This window comes from Miscanthus floridulus, chromosome 8 (genome assembly GCF_019320115.1).
Source record: "Miscanthus floridulus cultivar M001 chromosome 8, ASM1932011v1, whole genome shotgun sequence".
Taxonomy (NCBI): Eukaryota; Viridiplantae; Streptophyta; class Magnoliopsida; order Poales; family Poaceae; genus Miscanthus; species Miscanthus floridulus.
Window position 1 is genome coordinate 205,913,484 of NC_089587.1, and position 27,021 is coordinate 205,940,504.

Consider the following 27,021-nt stretch of genomic DNA (forward strand, 5'->3'; position numbering starts at 1 on the left):
AACTTGCACCCAAACAGAAATAATAAAATATAGTCTAAGGAGATGTAATGTATCCCTACTTAAAGGAATGAATCTACATGCATGCATGATCCATATTGTGGACAACAGCTGCTGATTGATATACAGTTCGCTTGAACTTATCTGCCCGACTTAACAGCTATGATATGGTGTTTTTTTTCTCTTATAAAAAAAACAGCGACAACCGACTTATAAGCTGCAAAAACAATCCGCTTCTGAGTAGCTACGAGCGATGGATCAGAGTCTATCCTTCTGAGGAACACATTTACTGCATGGTGCATGATGACAGCAGCCAGCATCAGGCTGCGCACCTACGCACACCCAGTCTCTCTGTGTGACGCTGAAATCTACTATAGGTTCCTTTCGTCGCGAGCGGCATCACGAGCGACGGTGCTGCATCTGACGACGCGTAGGAAATCGAGATGGGCTCAGGTTGAGAAACACTCGGGTGACCTATAGATTTACCCAAAAAGAAGGTACGAAACCAAACATGTGTCATGCAAGGAGAAAAGGAAACTGAAAGAAAAACAGGGGGGGGGGGGGGGGGGGGGGGGGGGGGGGGCATGGAAAGAAGACAATGAAAAAACAAAAAAAAATGAGAAAGAAAATTGAACAGTTAGAGTCCTTCGGTCTGCATTTCTAGTCTAGAAAAAAAACGAAGCTAAACACACGAAAGGAAAAGAAAACTGACAAAAAAGAAAAAACTAAATAAAAAGGAAAAACACAGAAAAAAGACAACGAAAAAAAAAGAAAAGGAGAGTAAAACTGAAACGAGACGAAAGAAAAAAACATGAAAAAGAGAGAGAATGGGACACGGAAAATTATAGGTGGGACACGAGTTTTTTTGAGAAGTAAACAAGGCCGTGTTTAGTTCGGCCCCGATTCGGCGCCGCCTGAAAACGCCGGTACTGTAGCGACACTGCTGTGCACTGTAGCATTTTGTTTTTATTTGGTAATAATTGTCCTATCGTTGACTAATTAGACTCAAAACGTTCGTCTCGCAAAGTACAACCAAACTGTGCAATTAGTTTTTGATTTCGTCAACATTTAGTACTCCATACATGTACCGCAAATTTGATGTGACGGGGAATCTTCTTTTTGCATAGTGTCAAATTCTGGAATTTGGTGGAACTAAACAAGGCCCAAATAGGATGAAGTAAGGCATACATAAAAGAGCAGGATGGAAGAAGGATAATTTGGCAAGTAAAAAATTGGAAGGAAAGACGCTCTTAAATATTCTATATAAATAATTTGATATAATTATTATATCTCTACAAGTACAACTAAAACATTGCGAGAACAATCGTTCACGGCAGACGAAAGACACCCACCGCGATGGTTCACCCGGCAGCAAATGCGCTCGGTCAAACAAATTCACGTACGGTAAAAAAAAACGCCGCACAGTCTGCCTCCAATCCCGTGCGATGGACCCAGAAGCGCGGTGGAATCGGCCAATCAATCCCGCTCGCCCGCTCCCCCCACACTCGGCCAATCAATCCCGCTCGCTCGATTCCCCGGCGCACGCACGGCACGCTCCCCCGGACAAACAGCCTCCATCCCTCGCGAGATCGTGCCTCGATTAGTTTCCCTCCCCCTCGCCAAGACCAATCCTCGGCGACTCCCCACGACTCCGAGCGTCAGCGTCGGAAGCAAGGGCAAGGCGGTGCGCGCGCGGCTCTTCCTCACGACACGGAGCGACGGCGGCGAGGCGCGGCAGCTGCCGGCATCCGGAGAACGCGGGCACTGTCTGCCCCGCGAGGCCACCTTCCCGGTAGAGCGGCGTCACGGCTGCAAAGGCGGCGCGGCATCCCGACGGCGGAGGCAGCGCGACGTCCCGGCGGCGGAGGCGGCTCGGCATCCCGACGGCGGAGGCAGCGCGACGCCCCGGTGGCATAGCCGGTCCGTGAGCTCACCTTCATGTCCAACGAGAAGGTGCCCCCTGTTTCTTCGTTTTTCTTTCTTTGACTGCTCCGGTTTTGCAGCAGATGCCAATCATCCAGTGTGCAACTCTTAATATGCCCACAAATCGTAAATCAAACAGTGAAGCACCAGTCCATGTTATACACTAAAGATTATTCTTTAGCAGATGCCAATTGAGCACCAGTCCATGTTCTACACTTCAGAACATTCTTCCACACATGTCCTGCTAAAAAACATAAATGAAAACAGCATTCTTTTCCAAACATGTTGTTTAGAAGCCAACAATAATCAAGGCGAGGCAAACCATAGAAGAAAGTATGGTAAGAATAGGGAAAAATGTTTTTGGCTAGAAGTGACGATTGTTGTGTACTCAGTATATATATGCATAAAAGAAAAGCTACTAGCAACTATCCTGTATTTCAAAGATACAGCCAACTCAGTGAGCTGTAAGTGTGCAATATGGCTTTTTTATCCACAACCAGCTCACTTTTGATAATGTTAATTCGTTCTGTCCATTCCTGTATTTGAAAAATGTGTCAAACTCAATGCAAACTTCTATGTGATCTTAAAAGCTTACTGGAAACAAAAATACCTTGCTAGCTGTATTCCCAAACAAATCTAAGCAGTCCACTACATTGAGCTCATTTTTCTTTTGCCTATAATCATATTTGTTTGTTACCGGTAACACCAAGTCACCAAGAGAGGCAGTATAATAGACTAAAAAAAATCATTGGTGATGCCTCCATCAACGGTGCCAAGCCCCAATGCCAACAGAACTCTGAAACCCCAAGCATTAGAAGTTCAGAACAATGAGTGGACTTTCTTTGCATGTGTTCATCAAGAGCAACCTTCCTTTGTTACTGGTAACACTGATAGGTGGTATAACAAGCTATAAAATCTTTAGCATTGTCCTGCATCCAAAGTGGCAAGCATGAACCATGCCAGTGAGCTGTAAGTGCGCAATATGGCTTTTTTATTCACAACCAGCTCACTATATATATGCATCAGGCAATGCAGTTAATTTCTCCAGAGAATCCATCTGGAAGGAACTATAAGGTATCTTCTCTGTCAGCAAATTGCAGGCATCACCTTTTTGTATAGGGAGAATTCTGTATTTGGCACTGAAACAAATCACTCTTCTGTATTTAGCACTAGAAATTTTGAACTTCCTCATCTAGCATCAACTTAAAAAATCCTTCCGTATATGGCACTTCCGTCCATTTTGGCCATCCATCCGTTTGTTGATCTCATCGACCATGTCAGTTTTTGTTGATAAGGACCAAAATGCTGTCACTCTCCCACCCCCACCCCCCCCGCGTCCACCACCAGCGCACGCCCCGCGCCGTCGCCGCCGCTACTCCCGTGTGGCGCCGCCGTCGCGCCAGCCACATCGCCGCGAGCGCCATCCTGCTTCCGGGAGGCGGCAGCACCGGCGGCGGGGGCGGGCCGGGCGACCGGAGGCTCCCCTTCACGCCGCCCCCGATGGCGCCGTCGGGCCAGCTCTACCAGCCGTTCCACCCGCCGCCATCCCCTCTGCCGCCCAGCCTCCGCAACCTCGACCTCACCCAGTGCCTCCAGATCCTCCGCGACAGGATCGACTACAGGCTCGAGCCCAAGGGCGTGCGGGAATTGGCTCGCGCCATGAAGAGCTTCCCGTGCTGGCGCGGGGAGGAGGGCTGGGAGGCCTTCGGGAGGGACTCCCCCGCCGACTGCCTCGCCTACGCGCGGTTCCGCCAGTCGCGGGAGGCCATCGACGTGGAGGACCGCATCGCGGAGCTGGAGCGCGCGCTGCAGGTGGTGGAGACCGAGTCCGGCAGGGCGCGCGTGGAGCTTGAGCTGGAGCACGCCAGGAAGATGGCGGCCGGGGAGGTGGAGGGGGAGGAGGAGGACCCTGCCGCCTCGCGGCCCGGCGTCACGGTGGTGCGGCTCCAGTACGCCGCGATGCAGGTGGTGGAGACCGAGTCTGGCAGGGCGCGCGTGGAGCTCGAGCTGGAGCGCGCCAGGAAGAAGGCGGCCGGGGAGGTGGAGGGGGAGGAGGAGGACCCTGCCACCTCGCGGTCCGGCGTCACGGTGGTGCGGCTCCAGTACGGCGAGGTCGCCGAGGCGACCACTGTCTTCATGCTGCCGGTGCTCAGGGAGACGGACGGCGTCGCGGCCATGGAGTCGGCGCCCAGGCGGACCAAGACGGACGTGGACCTTGGCATTGTGGAGGTAGACAAGGCGTGGGCGCGGTGGGCTGTGGTGCCCGGGTGGGGCCCCGTGGCCGAGGCAGCGGACGACGCCGTCGTCATCGAGCTGGCCGACGGCCGGAGGCTGCTGTGGCGGACGGACGATGAGGAGCCAGTGCTGGTCATTGCCAACACGTTGCTGGTAAGGGTATATATGTCATTTTAGGTGGCACTTGACACCGTTACTGCATCAAATGGACGGAAGTGCCATATACGGAAGGAATTTTCAAGTTGATGCTAGATAAGGAAGTTCAAAAATTCCAGTGCTAAATACGGAAGATTGATTTATTTCGGTGCCAAATATAGAATTCTCTCTTCTGTATATGAGGGTATCTTTGTGAAGGCAATGCCTAGCACTAAGATCTCTGAACTCATGTTAGTAAGAGCAGAACATGAACTCTGAATCGTTGACAACCTGAACTATGAGTTGGGTGAATCGTTGCTTGCTAACCAATATTCTCAAGACTGAAACTAAATTCACATGTTGTCATATATTTGATAGCGATTTTGCTAACCCCTGAAAATGATATGGATCAACATGTATTTGATAATTTTAATTCGTTCTGTCCATTCCTGTATTTGAAAAATGCAACATTCAATTACCCTTTGCATACTTATTTGTTCTGATGATTACCATTTCTCTTTTTATTTGAGGGGAAACATCATTGACACAGATGTATAATCTGAAAGGGCGTTGGTGGGCTGATTATTTTATATTTTTTTAGTATGCTAACCAGTTTTTATCTGACCGCTTGCGCATAGCCTTGCTCAGGTGGATATCAAGGCTGCAAGACCATGTTAACCCAGATCCTTTCTTGTTCCTTACAAATTCACAATGGCTATCTTTTTTTTTTCAAAAATACTATGGCCTATTGAACCCTGTTCTTCCTGTTAGATTGAAATATGTTGGAATTCTTTAGAACATGATATATATTGTTCTTGAGCATGAGCTTGTTAGGTGAAACGAATTGTGGATTACTTTGTGCATTCTCGTGCTTGAGTTTGTTGTTTTCCTCTGTTGATGCCTTTATGACCATTATTCATGACCACATATGTGTTGCAGGCCGATGGATTAGATCACGGTCTAAAAGGAAGGGCTCAATCTATCAACAAGATGAGAATTCACTGGGTAGTCAAATAAAGGGATATGCAGGAGCAGACCTTCCAGAGGTATGGCTTAGAGTTTTGATGATATTCACTGCAAAAGTTGGTGCCAGTACCGGTAGACCAATGCTAGCTGAACAAAAGTTTATGAACAACTTATGTTTTTGTATGGCAACCTCGTACAGCACTACTTAGACCTCCCACTGATCTTGTTTCAGATCCAGAGTTGACTTCCTAGAATTATCAGTTTATCACCCGCCTATGCTTCTACTATGATTGTTGTGGCTTTGTAGCCTACTTTCATTATATTGCTATATTTATTCCTACAAGAACACTCAAGTTGTAAACTTGTATGTAGTCTTCACCGCATCTCGTAGATGATACCTTGTGTCTCAAAATCAACTTCTTTTTTACTAGGATACTCCCCATATCACCCCCAATGCCGTATAGATGGATAATAAATATTCTATTTAGCTCTTGCTGTTTACTTGAGTCCGACTGTTCTACTCATAGTGAGTACTGCTGTTGTTTTGTGCAATGAATATTAAGGTTAAGACTCTTTTAAGCACACTTCGGCATATCACACCTTGGGTGCTGCCCACTTGTCAAACCTGCAGATATGAGATTGACATAGTTTATAGTTTCCAGCATTTGCAGGCATACCAGTTACAGTGATACCCATTTTAATCTTTCTCCAGACCAGTGTCCCCAAACAGGTGTACTACAATACTAGGCAGCATTCAGGGATGGTTGCTCCTACTTGCCACTAATTATCGGTTAGGCTCTACAATGATCTGGCTATACTGAATAATTACTACTAGGTGGGGCGAATTGTTGGGTGCTGTTTAATTTTAGAACCTGGCTCCAGATTAAAAGCAGTCATAATATGTTCGCTCCCAAAATTATAACGTTTGAAATGATCATTAGGCCCCCAGTGCATAAATTATTAGCATTTGTTAAAGCCAAGAGATTGTCTTACTGCCAGTCACTTTTATTGACAGTCACAAGTCATATATCTTCATATTCTCTCTAGCTTAGAACGTAATCTAAGAAATCGGCTGCTTTCTATGTTTGTCAATAAGACTTGGCAAGCATCACCAAGATTTTGTGAACAACTTGTCCTTGTAGCACTCCATTCTTTGATCTGGGATATTGATTTACTGTCTTCTCATCTAAGCAACTATGGTTTCTATTATGTATCTAGCATTACAGCTGCTAGCGACATTATATTCAATTTTTATGTATTTTGATGTACCCTTTATTTATTATTATAAAATCTGGAAGTTTTGTATGTTTCTTTGCTACATTAACTCATTTGTAGCATATAATTGTTTAATAAATGTTATCCTGTGCATGTCGTTTGGCAAAAATATTGAATTTTCATTCATGTAGGACATCTGGTGTCATATACATTCCCTAATGCCAATGCGAGAAGCTGCACAAGTTGCCTGTGTATCTCAGGCCTTTGTTCGTTCCTGGAGATGCCATCCCAACCTCCATTTCAGCAAGGAAACATTGGGCTTAAATAAAAATACTTGCCAAAAGGATGGAATTTCAGATTTTTTTTTATAGGACGGCAAAAGATTTGCCGCAATTTTTATTAGACGAGGAAACCAAAAAAGTACAGAAACAAGAAAAAACAACTGCAGCCTCAACCGTGGTCAAAGGAAATACCAAAACATGACAGCAAACCCCTAACAACTCCTAGATGAAAGAAAAAACGACAACCAAGAACACCACTAGACCCCGGCTTTGGCAAAGGAACAACTGAGCACAAAAGGCGGCAAAGGAAAAAACTACTGCACTGTAGAGAGGTTCGAATGCATTGCCAAGCTGTACTGGGATATGTCATCCTTGCATAGAGAAGCGACTTCGACTGGAATTTCAGATTTTAAAAGCAGAGTTGACAGCATTCTGAAAAACCACTCGGGCGTTGGCGTGAAAGCATTCAAATTGAACGTTATTCGTGAGGATATTTGTCATTGTGATCTGGACCATTGGCTTCAGGTTGTTGTTAAACCAGGAATTGAAGAACTGGGTCTTACTCTGACAAGGCACGGAAATTACAACTTCCCACGCCCACTTTTATCAGGTGGAATTGGAGGCACACTCAAGTATCTCTCTCTTTCAAGCTGTGAGTTTCACCCCACTGTGAGAACTGGCTGCTTGAGAAGCTTGACAACACTAAAGCTAAATTCGGTGCATATTAAGGCCGGTGAGCTAGGGTGTCTTCTTTCCGGTTCTCTTTCTTTGGAGCGGTTGGAACTCTGGTATTGCCAGAACATAGTTCATCTGAAGATACCGTGCCTGCAGGGGCTCAACCACCTTGAGGTGATGTTTTGCTCCAGTCTTCGAGCAATAGAAAGCAAAGCTCCAAATCTCACCAGTGTTAGATTTGGAGGTCGCCTCCAATTACCACTCTCACTTGAAAACATGAGCCGTATTAAGATATTTAACAGGCACTGTAGTGGTATCGATTTTTATGCTCGTACTGATCTCCCATCAGTCATGCCAAATCTTGAAGCTCTTACCATACGTTCTGAGGTTGCGGTAAGTCTAGACTATGATTACGCACACCATGGTATTACAACAGTCATATGTTACAAATACAATCAAATAATTTTTATATCTTTTTTCAGAGGGTGAATGTAGTACCAATGTTGCCTAGCAAGTTCCTCCACCTCAAGTTCTTGAGTATTGCCACTGGTGGATTGACCTTTGATTATTTGTCTCTAATTTCTTTTCCTGATGCTTCTCCTTCACTGGAGACTTGTATCTTGGCGGTAAGTCACCGCTCTTCCTACCCTGCAAAGATATTTTTTCGCTAAGGTTTAATTGTTAACACAACTTTGGAATTGCTGATTCATAGTTTTTGATATTTAGGTAATCCGGAACCTCACCAAGGAGTGTGTCAGTTTTTGAAGATCCTTCGGATCTGCGAATGATTCCAGGGCACCATCATTCTAAACTCAAGCATGTGAAGATCATCAGATTCTCTGCTGCCAAGAGCTTAGCTGAGCTAACCTGTCAAATTCTCAACTCCACAACATCACTTGAGTGCCTTACATTGGACACCACTGGTTTGCCTACATGCTCTGCAAGCAAAACTGGCTACTGCAGGTTCGTGCTCAAAGGTGAACTCGCTCAAGCTCAAAAAGGAGTCGAGGCTGCCCAAATTTACATCAAGCCGAAGGTTCCATCCACAGTTGAGTTCAATCTTTTGGAACCTTGCAGCCGGTGCCATGCTGTTGGACTTTAGATAATCAATAGTTATTCATTGCTGGAGTTTCTTATACTATATAATGACTATCGGTTAGGATTGTTTTTGCTGTGTTAAATGGGTTTTGCTGCTTCCCCACCTAATTTGCAGCAGTCTTTTGGTTCTGTGATATGTATAGCACAAACCTTAGTCGTTGCCTGATGGGAACCTTCAAAGCAACCCTAGATGACCTCTGGTTTAAAGAGATTCGCCTAAATGGCCGATGTTTCGCTTGGACCAACCAAAAGGACAACCCAATGCCTAAATGGCGATGCTATTCATTTTAGCCATGGACCCGTTACAACACATAATCCAAAAAAAACAGCGGATTTCAGCATCCTAAAGCCTGTTCCCCAGCAAACTTAAGATGTTCTCTATATGCCGATGGCCCAACCATCTTTGCCAATACTTGCGCGATCGAGCTTAGCTTGCTGCAAACTGTCCTACATAGTTTTAGAAATGTCTCGGGTTTGAAAATTAATATGGAAAAATGGAACTATATGCGAAATGAAATTCGACCCCTCCACCATTTCCTTGGAAAAATAAACACGTTTCTAGGGAAGTACTTGGGGCTACTACTAAATATCAGAAAACTCTGTAGGATCGACATTCAACTTTTGATCGACAAAATTTGCAACCGTCTCCCAGGTTGGAAAGGCAAATTGTTATCAACCTCTAGGCGTAAAAGCTTGGTTCAAATGGTCCACCTCACAGTATTCCCACTCCAAAAATGGCTAATAAAAAAATCGATGGCATAAGGAGTTTTCTCTGGCGAGAAGAGGCTCTTGACAAAGTTAGGTGGACATTCTCCCATCAATTGGACAATTACTTGCCTGCCAAAAGATATTGGGGCCCTGAGATTTCTAGACCTAGAACACTTCGAAAGGGCTTTGGGGCTCTTGTGTTCTTACCCATACTTTGATGTGCAATTGTGATTTTGTCCTCGTTTTTCTAACTTTGTGATTTTGCCCTTATCTGTTCACAAGTCAACGCGATTTTGCCCCTGGTCAACGGTAAAAACAGGGGCAAAATCGCGTTGACTTGTGAACAATTAAGGGCAAAATCACAAAGTTAGAAAAATGAGGGCAAAATCACAATTGCACATCTGTGTAAGGGGCAGGAACACCAGGTTGCGATGGTTGTGGTTTAAATGGAAGCATAAGGACGAGGTGTGGACAAATTTGGATATACCATGCAATACATCTTCAATGCATCTACAACAGTCACAGTCGGTAATGGGAAAACCACATTTTTTAAAATCAAGTTGGATCAACAGCGCCCCAACTTTATACGCCAAAGCCATTCAAAAGAATACTATAGTGGATAAAGCACTTACACGCAACAAATGGGTCGACCGTATTACACCTATTCACACCCAGCCGAAATAATAGAATTTGCTAACCTGTGAGAGGCAATACAAGAAATAACCTTAAGACGATCAGATTAGATGGAGGTGGACTACAAATGGAGAATATATGCAAAAAGTGCTTACCAAGTCCAATTCAAATGAAACTTTACCAAGATTAAGATCATCCCGATATGAAAAGTAAAGGCCAAAAAAGTGCCGTTTTTTGCTTGGACGCCGTTACACCAAAAAATTCTAACAGCAAACAACTTGTGCAAAAGAAACTAGCCATGTGATCCGATTTGCAAACTCTGCAAGGTTAGCCTAGAAACTCCACTGCATCTTTGTAAAGACTGCCCGCTCATTGTAGAGGCGTGGTCTATAATTCAAAATTGGCTGAACCTCTCCCAACTGCAAAATATTCCTCGAAATGGATCAATCTACAAGCACTCGAGCAAATGCAGAGCGCACTTGGATAAATCCCATAGAACCTCACTCCATCCTTTGATGGTATCCTCATTTATGTCTGGTGGACTATTTGGAGACAACGCAATTGAAGAACCTACCAACAATGCAACCGAGACAAATAGATGGTTTGCTTAAAGATGATACCCAATAGTTTAATTGAGCGACACAGCCTACATCGCTAGCATTGCCTCCGCTTGATTTAACTCTATTGTATTGGTTCGTTTTTTTCCATTCTAGTTGAGTGGATCCATTTAACCTAGGCCTTCCCTTAATCTCTTATTGTCTCAGTTTTCAATTTTTTTTTGTCTGTGGAGTTGGCCAAGTGGTGAAGTAGTAATGTTTGTTTTTTATTTTATTGTTCTATTGTCTAATAAAATTGGGGCAAATCTTTTATCGTCCTTTAAAAAAACATTAGAATTACTCTAAAATAAGACACATTAGAAGGAATTATTAGGAATTACAAATGCATGAAATATGCAAATCTTATGCATCATATTTAGTCAAGAGTCCAACAAAAAAAGAAGAACGGCAAGAAAGTGGCATACAAAGTGTGTATCAAATTTGGTTTCAGGTGGCACATGATTTCCGTTTTGTAGTACCCCATTATGTGTGTGAATGCCTTTTTTTTAAAAAAAAATCTAGTACTATATCCACCATGACAATGAGGGCAAGCGAAACCAACATCAGTTAGAGCAAGCCCAATAAAATTTGGCTATAAGCCAAGCCAAATCATCAATAGACAATTTTATAGCCAAATACACAATTAGTCTCTTCCTATATACCATATATTGTTTTATTTTATATAGGACCACATGTCAGTGTCATGCCTTGGTCTCCGTGATATTCAAAAGTAGAAGATGAGCATCGGTTGTCGTGGTCAGCCAGTCGACGGACGCAGTGCCAAGCTTTGCATTCTCTGTCCTCCACCGCATGCATGTAGCTCATGTGGTGGTCGATTCACCCATCACTGTACCTACTCTTATGAGAGCTGATGTAGATGAATAAAGAAATTACACCTTTTGTCTTCCAAGGGTTCACAGTAGACAAGACTAGTTATGGGCTTACAATCTCTTTCACTTCTCGACACAACGCTGATGTTTGGAAGCTAACTACGGTCTATGGTCCTTGTACTGAACCTGAACGTTGCAATTTTATTTCCTAGTTCAGAGATCATATCATTGCCGATACAGATGATTGAATTTTCTTAGAGGACTTCAACTTCTACCGTTCGCTTATGGCCCAAATAGGCCTGGTGGCAGTGTCCAGGACACAATGGTCTTCAACGACACCATTGGACACCTTGGTCTAGTGGAGCTCCCACTAAAGGGCAGAGCATTCACGTGGAGTAATATGCAAGCCAACCCACTTCTGTAACAACTAGACTGGTTCTTTACTTATATGAATTGGACAGCCTCGTTCCCTAACACCCAGGTGGTTCCTCTTGCAAAGATAACTTCGGATCACATTCCATGTAATGTAGTGATTGACACAAAGATTTCCAAAGCCAATATCTTTCGGTTTGAAAGCTTTTGGGCAGAGATGGCAGGCTTCTAGGATATAGTCCAAGAGTCTTGGGGACATGTTTCCAATCATACCAATGTAGCCAATGCCTTATCATCTAAACTCAAGCACCTACGTTATAACCTCAAAAACTGGAGCAGAAACTTTTCGAACGCCAAGGTCCACATTGCTAACTGAAATACGGTCATCCTACGCCTTGATGCCTTGGAGGAAATCAGAGCTTTATATAACCCGGAATGCAACCTTAGAAATATTGTCAAGGCTCATCTAGCGGGCCTTCTTCGAGCCAGAAACTTATATTGGAAAAGCAGATACATAGAAAATAGAATCAAGTTTGGAGACGAGTGCACCAAATTTTTCCACGCAATGGCCACTATCTCTTTCAGGAAAAACACCATCACACAATTGAGAAATGAGCAAGGTACATGGATACAAGATCATGAAGGTGTCGATGGGGAACCCTACGGGCTCCCCATAGACCATACTATAGGGAAGTGGGCCTTGGTAACAAGGCCCACAGCCCAATCGCCAAGAAGAACACGGAGCAAAGCAACGTGCAAGATCAAAACTCCAATTCGGACTATACAAGGAAAGGCGACCGAAGCATAGCTTATGACTCTGACCTTGTATCCGAGTAGAGCACAAACAACTCCTCTCAGCACCTGGACTATAAAGGGCTGGTGAGGATATCCCTTGTAAACGACGGAACACACCCAATACTCAAAGCAATACGACGCAAACAGGCTAACGCCGAACTGGACGTAAGGTTATTACTCGACCAAGTCGAGGGCCTGAACCAGTATAAATCGTGAGTCTCTTTGCGTAACCGCCGAGTTCCACTATTTGCCGAAGCCCGAACAACTGTCCTGGGTACCCCCGTGGCAGGCTATCGATGGTAAAACATCGACATCTGGTGCGCCAGGTAGGGGCTTTCGACGAATTTTTTCTCGAGAGCTCGGCGGACCTCGACCTCAAGATGGCTTTTTCGGCGGGAACAACCTTCGTCTTCGGATCCTGAATCTGTGAGGCTGACGGCGACGGCAAGCTACGTACCCGTCTCCAAGAAGAAAAAGAACTCGACGACAAAGTTGAATATGAACTCGCCGAGAAGATGGCGAAACTTTCAACTTCGAACCCAACTCGGAAAGGAGAAGAAAGCGGATACGAAACTGATTCTGAGAAGGAGATGGAGTATGACTCCGACTCGGACAAGGAGATGAAGCACAATTCTGACTCAGACAAGAAGATGGAGCACAATTCTGACTCGGACAAGAAGATGGAGCATGACTCCAACTCATATAAGGAGATGGAGCGCAACCCCAATTCGGATGCAATTTTCAAAACAAAGGAGCCACACCTGATCGGACTCAAAGACGCGACGACAATCGTGAAGGAATACAACCCGTACAACTCCAAAAAGAACTCGGGAACGTACGGACTATACAACACGGCATCAATCTACCAACACTTTACCCAAGACAAGATGAACTCAGCAAGAAAATTACTCCTGGAGGGAGCATAAGAAGGGATGATCATGACATTTACCCCACAAGACTGTGTGGTGCATTGGCCGGGTTTTTTCACCTCAAGCAAAGCTTAGATTGGCACGCACGTTGAAGAACTACCTTATCAAGAGGGAAAAGAACTCGGATCCAGCTCAGAAACTACCGACAGCTCAACCAAACGAAGGATGAAATATCGTACAAGAAGAGCTCGAAAGAAGTACACTGTATACATGGTGGAGCAGTTAGAACAACCTTTGGAACCACCACAGATACCAGATATAAAATCTTCAGACGAATCAGAAGACAACATCTCGCCAGATGAGAAAAGCGACAGCAACGAAAATGATGAGCAAAGGCTAGCAAGACTAAAGAAAAACAAATTGAAGGCTAGAAGGAGGAACAGGGCTAAACAAAGGAAGCAAATCTGGAATAAATACAAGGCGGAACTAATGGAATACAACAGAAAGAAGGTGGAAAGAGAAGCCGCAAAAAGTACAAAAAGGGAAAGAATTGAAGAATTAACAAAGGAGTTGCACACCCTCACGAATAATGGAAAAACAAAGGAAGATCAGAAGAAAGAAGTCGGGGGATCAGAAAAACAACCCGGTGAAGAAGTTCCACAGGAGCCACAAGGGGAGCAACCACCCAAAAAATCAAGTTTTCAAAGGCTAGGACCAGTAGAGAGTGCTGATGTTAATGGAAGGCAGGAACATTACTCAAAGCAACAAGAAAAAGGTAAACCAGAATTGAGCCAACGCTACCAAGAAATATCAAGAAGATTTGACAAAGAAGATGACTACGGAGAGTCTGAGTTAAAAGAAGACATGTCTTATTACAGAAGGGCAAGATCGCCAGACTATGGAAGAACGGAACCATACGATAGATTTCCTTGTTTCGCAGGAAGACTACAAACATTGAAGCTACCACACAAATTTAAACCAGCAAATCATTCCATGTATGATGGCAAAGTAGAACCAAGACAATGGCTGAGAGTTTATTCCCAATCTATTGAGTTAGCCGGAGGAGATGACGACATCAAGGCTCTATTTTTCCCAATGGCCCTCGAAGCAATGCCACTATAATGGTTTGACAAATTGAGGCCAAAATCAATCAGATATTGGGAAGACTTGCAAGAAGCTTTCTACAACAACTTTGCAGGCATTATTACCCATCCAATGACCACAGCCGAGTTGAAAGGAGTAAGGCAAACGAGAGGAGAAAGTCTAAGGGAATACTATAGAAGATTCGGAGAATTCAGGGCTCAAGTCCACGACATTACCAACATAGAAGTGATAGAAGCCTTTGCGGAAGGAATCTTAGCAAACTGGCAATACAAAGACTATTTCAATGAGAACCCAAGAACAAATGAAGATTTCAAGAGGGTTGTTGAAAAGCTGATTTCATCAGAAGAAAGAACCCGGCATCGGTTTGCTAGGGACAATCCAGAAAATAGAAGAACTGATTACAGATAGCAAGACAAAAGGCCGAGGTAGGACAACATGGTGGCAACCACAGACAACAAGAGAAGATACAATGACAACAGCAACGGTGGCAATTACAATGGCAACTACAACAATAACAACAACAGTAACAACAGCGGGCACAACAGTAATAGCAACTATCGGAGCAACAACTACCGAGGAAGAGCACCAGAAAACATAAAGAACATGCCATGTCACATACACCCAGGAACTAGACACAAGTTAGTTGAATGCAGCACTTTTCAGCGGCAATTCATAAAGAGAGAAAACAGGAATCAAAACAACTCAGAGCAAAAGCAAGAAGAATCCAAGAAGGAGGAAAAGAAAGCTGAAGGGGATTATCAAGAACCCCAACGCCAATTAGCAGTAATATTCTTAGGTGTTCCTAACACACGAAGTAAAAGGCAAGAGAAATTAGCTCACAGAGCCATCATGGCAGCTTTACCAGCCACCCCAAGGTATCTAGATTGGTCAGAGTACCCCATCCACTTCATAAGAGAAGACCAATGGACCAGTGCAGCAAACACAGGATGCTACCCGCTGGTACTGGGTCCAACTATCGCAGGAGTGGCAGTAACTAAAGTACTCATCGACGGAGGAGCCGGGCTCAACATAATTTTCGCAGATACTCTCAGAAGGATGAATCTGGATTGTGAAGGACTAATGACACCAACAAGCACACCATTCTATGGAATAGTACCCGGCAGAGCAGCTATGCCACTCGGACAGATAACCCTACCAGTCACCTTTGGCACACCAGACAAATACCGGACGGAATTCATCAAATTCAAAGTTGCAGACTTTGAATCATGCTACCATGCAATACTTGGGAGACCAGCTTTAACAAAATACATGGCAGTGCCACACTATCCATACCTACTACTCAAAATGCCAACAACAAAGGGCGTATTATCATTGAAAGGAGATCTAAAGAAAGCACATGATTGCGACATACAAGCAGTACAAATATCCGAAAGATTACAAGACATAAAGGAAGGAAAGGAAGCCAATGAAATGAACCTGGATGAGATTCAAATACCGACTAAGAAACCAAGCAACTTTGCACCACCAAAAGAAGCCGCTACCAAGACTATTGACTTGTTGACTGGAGACCCGGAGAAGACGGCAATCATCAGTGCAAATCTCGATCCCAAATAGGAACTCGCGCTCACCAACTTTCTTCGGGACAACAAAGACATCTTCACTTGGAAGCCGGCCGACATGCCAGGGGTCCCAAGGGAGTTGGCTGAGCACATAATTGATGTGAACAAAGGGTCCAAACCCGTTAAGTAGAAGCTACGAAGATTCGCTCTAGACAGAAAAGCAACAATAAAAAAAGAGATCACCAAGCTCATGGCAGCAGGATTCATCAGAGAAATAATCAACCCGGATTGGCTTGCCAACCCGGTCCTAGTAGAGAAGAAGAATTCAAAAGAATGGCGCATGTGCATCGACTACACAGACCTCAACAAACATTGCTCAAAAGATCCATATGTCCCACCAAGGATTGATCAAATCATCGACTCAACAGCAGGATCAGCTCTATTATCCTTTCTAGATTGCTATTCAGGCTATCATCAAATATCCTTAAGAGAAGAAGACCAAAGCAAGACATCGTTCATTACACCCTTTGGGGCATATTGCTACAAGTCAATGCCTTTTGGGCTAAAAAATGCAGTGGCAACATATCAAAGAGCAATTCAAACTTGTTTGGGGAGTCAAGTCGGAAGAAACGCAGAAGCATACATTGATGATGTAGTAATGAAGACAAAAGAACCCGGATCATTGATAGAAGACCTCAAGGAGACTTTCAAGAATCTAAAAGCATGGTAGTGGAAGCTAAACCCCACAAAGTGTGTTTTTGGGGTCCCATCAGGATAACTACTCGGATTTCTAGTCAGCAACCGAGGAATTGAAGCAAGTACAAAGAAGGTTAAAGCCATCATGGATATGAAACCTCCAAAGAAAGTTAAAGACATACAGAAGCTTATAGGATGCATGGCAGCACTCAACAGATTCATCTCCCGACTAGGAGAAAAAGGGCTACCTTTTTTCAAATTATTGAAAAAGGCAGGAAATTTTGAATGGACAGAAGATGCAGAAGAAGCATTCCAAAAGTTAAAAGAATACCTGGCATCATCACCAGTAATGACACCACCAAAAGGCAAAGAGGACATGATACTATACATTACAGCAACCAAGAACGTTGTCAGCACAGCAATTGTGGTTGAGAGAGAAGAACCCGAACACGCTTACAAAGTGCAGAGACCAGTCTATTACATAAGCGAAGTACTAACAGAATCAAAAGTGAGATACCCACACATGCAAAAACTACTTTATGCGGTGTTGATATCATCAAGAAAGCTGAGACATTATTTCCATGAACACAAGATTACAGTGGTAACCAATTTTCCACTTCAAGACATTCTACGCAACAAAGATGCAACAGGCCGGATATCAAAATGGGCAGTAGAACTCGGTGCTCTCAACCTAGACTTCAAACTAAGAACAACAATCAAATCTCAAGCATTATCCGACTTCATTGCTGAATGGACAGAAATCAGTCAAAAAGAACCCAAACCAATACTTGATCATTGGAAAATGTATTTTGACGGTTCCCTAAAGTTAGGAGGAGCCGGAGCGGGAGTGCTATTCATATCACCAGAAGGAAGATAGTTAAAGTATGTGCTACAAATACTTTGGCAGGCAACTAACAATGAAGCAGAATATGAAGCATTAATACATGGTCTAAGAGTTGCAAGCTCACTTGGGATCAAAAGGCTACTTGTCTACGGTGATTCAGCTGTAGTAATCAATCAAGTCAACAAGGATTGGGATTATACAAAAGACAATATGGATGCATACTGTGCAGAAGTCAGAAAATTAGAGAAAATTTTCCAAGGGCTCGAAATCCATCATGTACTAAGGGATTCCAACGTTGCAGCAGATGTGCTAGCCAAACTGGGATCAGATAGAGCAAAAGTACCATCTGGTATATTTGTAGAAGAACTCACAGCCCCATCTATCAAATAACCCGGGAACACAGAAAAGGAGAAGGAGACAACAGATCCAATGGAAATAGATCAAGTAGAAGAACCAAACCAATCAAGACAGATCATGGTCATACAAAATGATTGGAGACAAACATACATTGATTTTATCAAAGAGAAGAAAACACCCGAAGACAAAGCAGAAGCAACCCGGGTTATACGAAGAAGCAAAAACTACATTCTAGTGGGAGACAAACTATACAAAAGAGCAGCATCATCTAGAGTACTACTTAAATGTGTTCCAACAGATAAAGGAAAGGAAATCTTGGATAAAATCCACTCAGGATGTTGTGGAAATCATGCAGCCTCTAGGACACTGGTCGGCAAAGCATTCAGAACCGGGTTCTATTGGCCAACAACACTCAAAGATGCAGAAGAACTCGTCAAAATATGCAAGAATTGCCAAATGTTTGCCAGACAATCACATGTGCCCGCTCATAATTTGATATGCATACCACCAGCTTGGCCGTTCTCATGCTGGGGGCTGGATCAAGTAGGACCACTCAAAAAAAGCAAAAGGAGGCTTCGAATACATATTTGTGGCAATCGATAAATTTACAAAGTGGATTGAATATAAACCTTTGGTCAAATACAGTGCATAAAAGGTAGTGGAATTTATACAAGACATCATGCATAGGTTCGGCATGCCCAACAGAATAATCACGGATCTTGGTTCACCATTTATAGCAAGAGAATTTCAATACTAGGCAAAAGATTGTGGGATAGAAATCGACTTTGCTTCAGTAGCACACCCGCAGGCCAATGGACAAGTCGCAAGAGCAAATGGACTCATATTACAAGGCTTAAAATCAAGATTATATGAAGATTTAAAAGATTATGGTGGAAAATGGATCGATGAACTACCAAAAGTAGTTTGGGGTTTAAGAACCCAGATCAGTAGAGCCACCGGCTACTCACCTTTCTTTCTAGTCTATGGATCAAAAGCAGTACTACCAGCCGACTTGATATGGCTATCTCTAAGAATAGAATAATACGAAGAAGGCGAAGCCGAAGAAACAAGGCGGTTAGAAATTGATTCAATAGAAGAAATAAGAGACAGTGCAATAATCCAAAATGCAAGATATCAGCAAGGACTACGAAAACATTATGACAAAAGCACTCAACCCTGATCACTAAAGCCAGGGGACTCAGTATTATGACTAATCCAGAAGAAAGATGGACGACACAAACTACTCAGTCCATGGGAAGGACCCTTCATCGTGAAGACAGCAACAGGACCTGGCACATACGAGTTGATGACTCCAGATGAAATACCTGTAAAGAACACTTGGCATATCAGCCAGCTCAAAAAATTCTACAATTAAGTGCAACATTTTGTACTCAAGTTTCAAGAGAAATAGAGCAGAAATTCTTCAAGAAGAACTACTTCAAATATAAGCCCTGTCCAACAGGACAGAACCAACCCGTAATCAGGTTGGGGAAAAAGGGGCTTCCCTGTTAATAGCCAACCCAGAAATGATTGTGCTACATGGGCAATTTTTGTCACTCAACCATATGGAGATGGTTTGACTGACAGCCCTGTCCAACGAACTGAACTAACCCGTAATCAGGTTGGGGAAAAAGGGGTAGCCCTGCAATAGCTCAACCCGGAAATGGTTGTTGCTAAACGGGCACAATCGCTTACCCCAAGAGCTGGTACGATTGCTTACTTACCCTGCAAACAGCCAACCCGAAAACGGTTGTGCTATACGGGTCCGATCGCTTACCCCAAGAGCTGGTACGATCGTTTACTACGCCCAACAAGCGACGCAATCTACAAAAACAACTCGGTCGCCTACCGCAAGAGCGGTACGATCGACTACCTCGCCCAACAAGTAGGCATCTACAAATATACAACTCGGTCGCCTACCCCAAGAGTGGTACGATCGACAACTTCGCCCAAGAGCGGTACAATCACTCCAACAACTCGGTCGCCTACCCCAAGAGCGGTACAATCGACTACTTCGCCCCAAGAGCGGCACAATCACTCCAACAACTCGGTCGCCTACCTCAAGAGCGGTACGATCGACTACTTCGCCAAAGGAGCGGCACAGGCACTCCAACAACTCGGTCGCCTACCCCAAGAGCGGTACGATCGACTACCTCGCCCAAGGAGCGGCACAAGCACTCCAACAACCCGGTCACCTATGCCAAGAGCGGTACGATCGACTACTTCGCCAAAGGAGCGGCACAGGCACTCCAACAACTTGGTCGCCGACCCCAAGAGCAGTATAATCAAGCACTCCACACAAAGAACAAGCACAATCAACTCTACAACTCAGTCAAGTGACTACTTCACCCCAAGAGCGGAACAGTCAGCAAAAAACAACTCGGCCATTTACTCCAAGAGCAGTATGGTCGACCACTTCGCCCCAAAAGCAGGCACAAGTAACAAGTACAACTCAGGAGCTTACCCTCAGAACTACCCCGCCCCAAGAATGACGCAGATCTACAATACAAATCGGTTGATTACCCCAAGAGAAGCATAATCAACTCCTTCAACTCTATTACATCACCAAGAGGAAACAAACTATGGCAAAGCACGAAAAAGGCACAAGGAAAGACAGGGCGAGATCTGTCCATATCATTCAAAGACAAATCTAAAGAAAAGAAAGACAGGATGAAGCCTGCTCACATCTTAAAAACTCAGAGACAAAGTATATTACAAGGACATCAGAAGAAAGTTGACTTTTCACATCTGTTCAAGAAGACGGAGGAGAAGGAGGAAGTACATTCATTTGATCAAGAATTTGGTCTGATAGACCGCTAAGCTCTACTTTGGCCTCCTCCCACTGTCTTGAAAACTCAGCCGTTACAGAAGCTTCAGTAATCCGTTCAAGAGGGGCATCAGGGGCAACAACACGGACATATGAAACCACATTATTGATGCATCGGTGAAAGCCACCCTTTACAAAATCATAAAACCGGGAAGAAAGCACCGGTATTATGCCTCCAAGGCCCAGATCTCTGTCTTCTCGCTGACAGACTGAAGCAATGATTGGAGCGACTGCAGCATAAAAAGCCCGGAATTGCTCATGGGCAGCCTTCAACCTCCCCTGCAAGTCTTGTACTGACTTCATTGCCTGAACAATATCACGATCAGCACCAGCTCTCATCAGATTCGCCTCCGCCTCCTCGTCGACAGACTTGCTCTTGTTCTTCGCCACCATCTCAGAAAAGCAAAGACAAGATTTGGACAGAAATAGCAGGGGATCGAAGGCACAACGGAGCTAGGGTTTCGGCTAAGATTGGGGACCTTTTTACAACAAATGCAAGTTAAGCCAACAGTAACAGAGCAGTTATCTTTATACAAGGTAAAGACGCGGCCCAAAGTATGCGGTCGCCAAAGGGAGGCCCTTCAAAGTTACCGTTACAGCAATAATTACAGTACGCACCAGAGAAGAGCAACGGTCCGTTCACACCACAACGGCTATCAATCCATTCACAAGAAAGTTATTGAGAAAATAATATACTACAAGTCGGGTACGTTTACACAGAGGCAACCGAAACAAAAAGAGCTCGGACACATCTCCAAACAAGTTGGACAACAACTCAGACAATATAATCTTTTATTCCTCTGATCAAGAAGATACTGGGATTACAACAGAGTACAAGATCTGATAAATTCAATAAAGAAAGCAAAGGAGATCATTCTAGAGTGGCAGCAAAGAACCCAGTGGAATTCGAGGTTGCAACCCTCCGCAGGCAGATAGAGCAAGCATGGAAGCCACATCACAAGAACTCTTCTAACTACCAATGCGAAAGTTATCAAGTATACAAAAGCCCGGGGGCTGCTCAACCTCACACACTAGCATATCTACGAATGAGGAAAGAATTGAAGAAAGAATTTCCTACTCAAGGCGGAACCACAACCAACAAAGAAGGAAAGCTACATCTGTACCATGAGATCAGGAAAAACACGCTCCTGAGAGCTACTTTACTCAGATAAGTCAAGAAACAACCTGGTTTGATAAAAAAAGAACCCCGATGAGGTACGGCAAGAACCAAGACAAGCTTAGAAAGAACCTAGATTGATCAAAAAAGAACCCCGACAAGGTGCGGCAAGAACCAAGACAAGCTTAGAAAGAACCTGGATTGATCAGAAAAGAACCCCAACAAGGAGAGACAGAGATCAAGTCAAGATCAGAAAGAACCCATATTGAAGAAAAACAACCCAGACAAGTTGGGAACAGAAATCAAAACAAAAAAGAACCTAGAGTGATCAGAAAACAACCCGGATGAGGTACATATAAGTTTAGAAAGAACCTAGACGAAGTGCAAACAACCTGGAAGAGGTACATCAAGAACCAGAGAAGTCTAGAAATGACCTGGATGAATAAAAACAACTCAGAAGAACATCACGGCGTAGTCAAACACTAAGCTTGGGGGCTCAGCATTCGCTTCAACTACGCCCAGGGGCTCGGATTTAAAGACGAAGGACCAAGAATACAAGAACTCAAGACTACAACAAATGACAACACATCAAGACCCTTCATCCGATTTCTTTTCGAAAGAAAAGAACTCGGAGAAGGCTCGGGGGCTGCAAGTACCCACCACAGAAAAGTATATTTTTAATTTTTTGACCCTCCAGCTTTTTGTACCAAAAAACAAGAGGCTCGGGGGCTACACTCAATGAGTGCAATTTTTTGCAAAATTACACTCGCTACACTCAAAGGAAAAGAACTCGGAGGACATCAAGACAGAAAGACCCTCTAGCTTTTTGTGCCAAATAGCCAGAGGCTCAGGGGCTGCACTCACTAAGTGCACTTTTTTAAGCAAAAGTGCGCATCAGTCAGAAGAAGAATCAAAGAAGACCATCTCAAGATTTCACTTCAAGAAGAACCCAGATCAAGTCTACAAAAACTCAGCCCTTGAAGCTCAATCATGAAATGCTCGGGGGCTTGTCGATGGGGAACCCTACGGTCCCCCCATAGACCATACTATAGGGAAGTGGGCCTTGGTAACAAGGCCCACAGCCCAATCACCAAGAAGAACACGGAGCAAAGCAACGTGCAAGATCAAAACTCCAATTCGGACTATACAAGGAAAGGCGACAGAAGGTAAAGCTAGAATCATATGGAATGCCTTCAGAAACTGTCGACGAAATATGGTCGACAGTCTACCTAGGGGTATGCCCAAGGTAGTAGATTATCGGTAGACAGATGCACAAGCCACAAACAAGATGGTGACGCAAGACAGACATGAGATTTTATCCAGGTTCGGCCGCCGTAAAGGCGTAATACCTACGTCCTGTGTCTGATTGTATTGCTGTATGTCAATGAGATGTGTCTTTTAGAGGGGTTCCCTGCCCACCTTATATAATCTGGGGGGTAGGGTTACAGATCTGGAAACTAATCCTAACCGGTTATAATTGACATAGGTGGCCTGATAAGGATTCCTATTCTAACTGATCAGGATCTTGCTTGATCTACAAGTCTGTCTTGACTCCTTGCGCGGTACTCCGAGCAGATCGGTCTAGCCATGCATCGTCTTTCAGTAGACCGGACCCCTTGGACTGGGCCGGCCCAAGCCTAGCCATAAGGGTATAGGGGTTAATACCCCCACAGCTAGTCCCCGAGCACCATGTATTATGCTGTGACACGCCGTTCGATCTCCTTCGGCTAATGCGATCCATCTTCATGTCATCTCCAACTAGTTGAAACATTGACCAAACGAACGTGCTAGTATTCTGGTCATAACAGAAAGCAGTAGACCACAATTGTAGCCGAAGATTCCGGTTGTCCGAAGAATGCATGGTGCTCTAAAGAAAAAAGAAAAAGATTTCTTTCCTGATGAAGTGTGCCCACTTGTATTTCTGAAAAGAAATGTAAGTGACCCTCGTACAATAGTAGTTATGGCCAACAGTCAGAGCGTAGGGGTCAATAAAATAAACACATTCACCGCAAGGTGAAGTGTGCCCACTTAGTCCCCGAGCCTGGTAGTAGGTGACGTAGGCACGTGGTGCCAGGGTCTAAAAAGAATCCCTAGTTAAATTGAGAATCCAATCGTCGTACAGGCGATACGAGATGCACCGGCAGGTGCATCGTACCGATGTAGTCCCTGAGCTTGCTGGAAGGCGAAGTATGAGCCTTGTAGCAAGGTCTAAGTAAATGCCTCTCAACTGTATGTGAGTACAAGTCACATGTAGCTGAGGAGAGCTGTCTCCAAGCAATGTTCGAAGAGTGGTTGGGGCAGTCCCCGAGCATGAGGGTGATCGGAACAGTCCCGAGCATGATGTGGTCTGGACAGTCCCCGAGCACAACGGTGGTCTGGTCAGTCCTCGAGCACGACGGTGGTCTAGTCAGTCCCCGAGCACGACGGTGGTCTGGTCAGTCCCCAAGCACGACGATGGTCTGGTCAGTCCCCGAGCAGGACGGTGGTCTGGTCAGTCCCCGAGCACGACGATGGTCTGGACAGTCCCCGAGCACGAGAAGTGCGGAGAAAAACCATATGCCACTGGTACTATTATCTTTTGTACTTAATTACTTGCCCCATCAAGTCCAATCTGACATGTCTGGTCAAAAAAGTAGACGGGTATAGCACGTCATACTGCCATCTTGTGTTTTCAAGCAAACAGGTGTGTGGCACCTGTAAGTAGGTGCATCAGCGTGGGCCCTCTCACACTGGTATCGAAGAGGCGCATACACTGATAATGGAGAGACACATATATTGGCGTAGATCTCGAGGCTGTGAAAACAACCGTCTGCGGCGCGTGCGCACGTCTCCCAAGAATCTCGGACAGACGAAATGGCATAACTCTTGGGTTAAATACTATATAGGATAGGTAAGTTACTTTTTACCACACCCCATTGTCATTCGCAGCCGCAGCCATCTTCTTCCTCTCGCTAACCCTAATACCAATCAATCCTCCGCCAGTTCCTCGTTCATCCACAAGGCCAGATTCATGGCAAAAAGCGACGCGCAAAAGAAAGCTGGAGTCATGGTGAAGGAGTGGTGGAAATCAAGAAGTAACGAGCAGACCATTGAAGACCTCGTCATCATGGGAGTACTCCACAACAAGGAGCTCACAGGATGGCGTGCGCTGGAGGGTGAGGGATACCCTGATCCGCAACTAGGTGAGATCGTGGTGTTCGAGGACTTCTTTAAGCGGGGATTTGGGGTTCCTGTTCATCCTTTCCTTCAGGGTCTCTATTTGTACTACGAGATTGGGATTTGCAATCTGCATCCCAACTCGATTCTCCTTGTCTCCACCTTCAGTCATCTTTGCGAAGCGTATGGCGGCTTCCAGCCCCATTTTGACTTCTTTCGCCATCTTTTCTGTCTGCAGAAGAAAGGAAGCGGTGGCTCGAAGATAGCCAGAGGTGTGTACCTCAACCTCTGTGACGGAATAAAGGCCTAGTACCTACACTGCCCATGGAACATGTCGCTTGATGACTGGTACAAGAAGTGGTTCTACATCCGCGAAGAGCCGAACACGATCACACTGTATGACATGGGGTTCATTCCAGAGAAGAGGACAAGCTGGTTAGAGAAGCTCGAGCACCTGGAACAAATTTCAGAAATACTTGGGATGATCCCGTGGAAGAAACTAGATGGTCCGAGCGTGGTCGGGAACTTCATCAGCCGATGGATCCAGCCCTGCTAGAGGAGGGTACATCTTGGCTACGAGTACCAAGGTAGCGCAGACCCGACGAGGACGAGGCAGGAGGCGCTTGACAAGATCAAAGTCAGGGCCAGAATTGGAGAGCTACTTAACTTAGCTGATCCAAATTATGTCAGATTGAGTGACATCGAGCACGCTTTCAAGCTCGCCCGACCTCCCCCAAAGGTAACTCATCTTGCCTTGTACCCGTAGTCTTATATTGTAATAGGAACTTACTTTGTTATCTCCTATTTGCTTCCCAGATTAATAGTCGGGATAGAGCAACTATGTTTGTGTCGCCACCCCCTGGCGTAGATTGGCCGTAAGTTGCTGACCCAACCGCCCAGACCAGCGCCGAGGTCGAAGACGTCGACTGGGCCGTGCTCGGAGTTGGAGAGGAGGCAGCGGCCAAAGCTGCTGGTAAGCGGCCGGCGGCCAGCAAGCGTCGTTAGGCGATCTTTACTCTATCGGACGATGATGTAGAGGAGGGAGAGGATGCAGACATCTTTTGACTCGTCCCTCGAAAGAGGAGGAGGCAACTGGAATCAACAGAGCAAGGTGGCTCTTATGTGCCGGTGGGACCCACATCGCCAACCACTGCAGCACGAAGGACAAGTGGTGGAGGGGTCGAGCACCAAGGCCCAGCATCGGTGCTGGATGTAGAGGGGAGACCAGGTGTCACCCACACAGCACGTGGAGCAAGCACGGCCAAAGAGACGAGCCTTTGCCACATCATTCCGTGGTTCCAACATGTAAGTATTTGTAACTTTGATGTAAGCTTGCAATTTGTATTGATTGTGGTGATCTTCTGAACTTATCTCGTATGTACTAGTTTGACGTCCACCGAAAATCCAGACCAGCTGGCCGGAAGTTCCGTGGCTCCGCCAATAAATTCAGAACAGACTGCCCAGCAGCCGGTCACTGAGGAAGCCATATTAGAGAATCCGTCGTTACCTCAGCAAGGGAGCAGTCATACAACAGTCCCCGAGCAGGTGGTCGAAGTACCGATTGAACCGGGCATGAGTGCTCCGAGCATTCAACCTGCTGAGGGCAATACTTCAACATCGAGAGTGACAGAGAAAACCGAGGAGCGACCACCGGAGTTGAGAGCACATCCCACATTTACTGACGCTGAAGACTGTGGGAAGGCTTTGGTGATCACGAAAACTGTTAATATCGGATCAGTAATGACACCCAAAGATGTGCCTGAAGAGGACGAAGTGGTGGAGGTCCTGGGCCGTCCACAGGACAAGCGACAACACGTGTATGTGTCGCGTTGGCGGAACGACCAATGGGTCATTCACGAGGAAATCTCGGAGGTCGAAGAGACCAAAAAAGTTGAATGAGCGATGAAACGACTAGTGACGGAGGTCCAGGTATGCTTTGGTTTGCCACTTGATCTTGCTGTCTAGTCAAACTTTCTTACTTAGCTTTTTGCACACAGGACTTAATGAAGACCGCAAGGTACCGTAAAAAGTGCTTCGACCAGATCGAGGGGATCATAGCAAGCAATAAAGAG

The 27,021-nt window shown here is 45.0% G+C and overlaps 1 protein-coding gene and 1 pseudogene across 1 annotated transcript; both read left to right on the forward strand.

Moving 5' to 3' along the window:
- Nucleotides 1–3,222: 3,222 nt before the first annotated feature.
- Nucleotides 3,223–6,798, forward strand: LOC136470531 (rubisco accumulation factor 1, chloroplastic-like). Its single transcript, XM_066468348.1, has 3 exons — nucleotides 3,223–4,308; nucleotides 5,230–5,336; nucleotides 6,663–6,798. Exons 1-2 carry the CDS (start codon nucleotides 3,223–3,225, stop codon nucleotides 5,305–5,307), a joined length of 1,164 nt encoding a protein of 387 aa, XP_066324445.1. The 3' UTR covers nucleotides 5,308–5,336; nucleotides 6,663–6,798.
- Nucleotides 6,799–6,839: 41 nt separating this feature from the next.
- On the forward strand, nucleotides 6,840–8,775 carry LOC136474688 (uncharacterized; annotated as a pseudogene).
- Nucleotides 8,776–27,021: the final 18,246 nt, after the last annotated feature.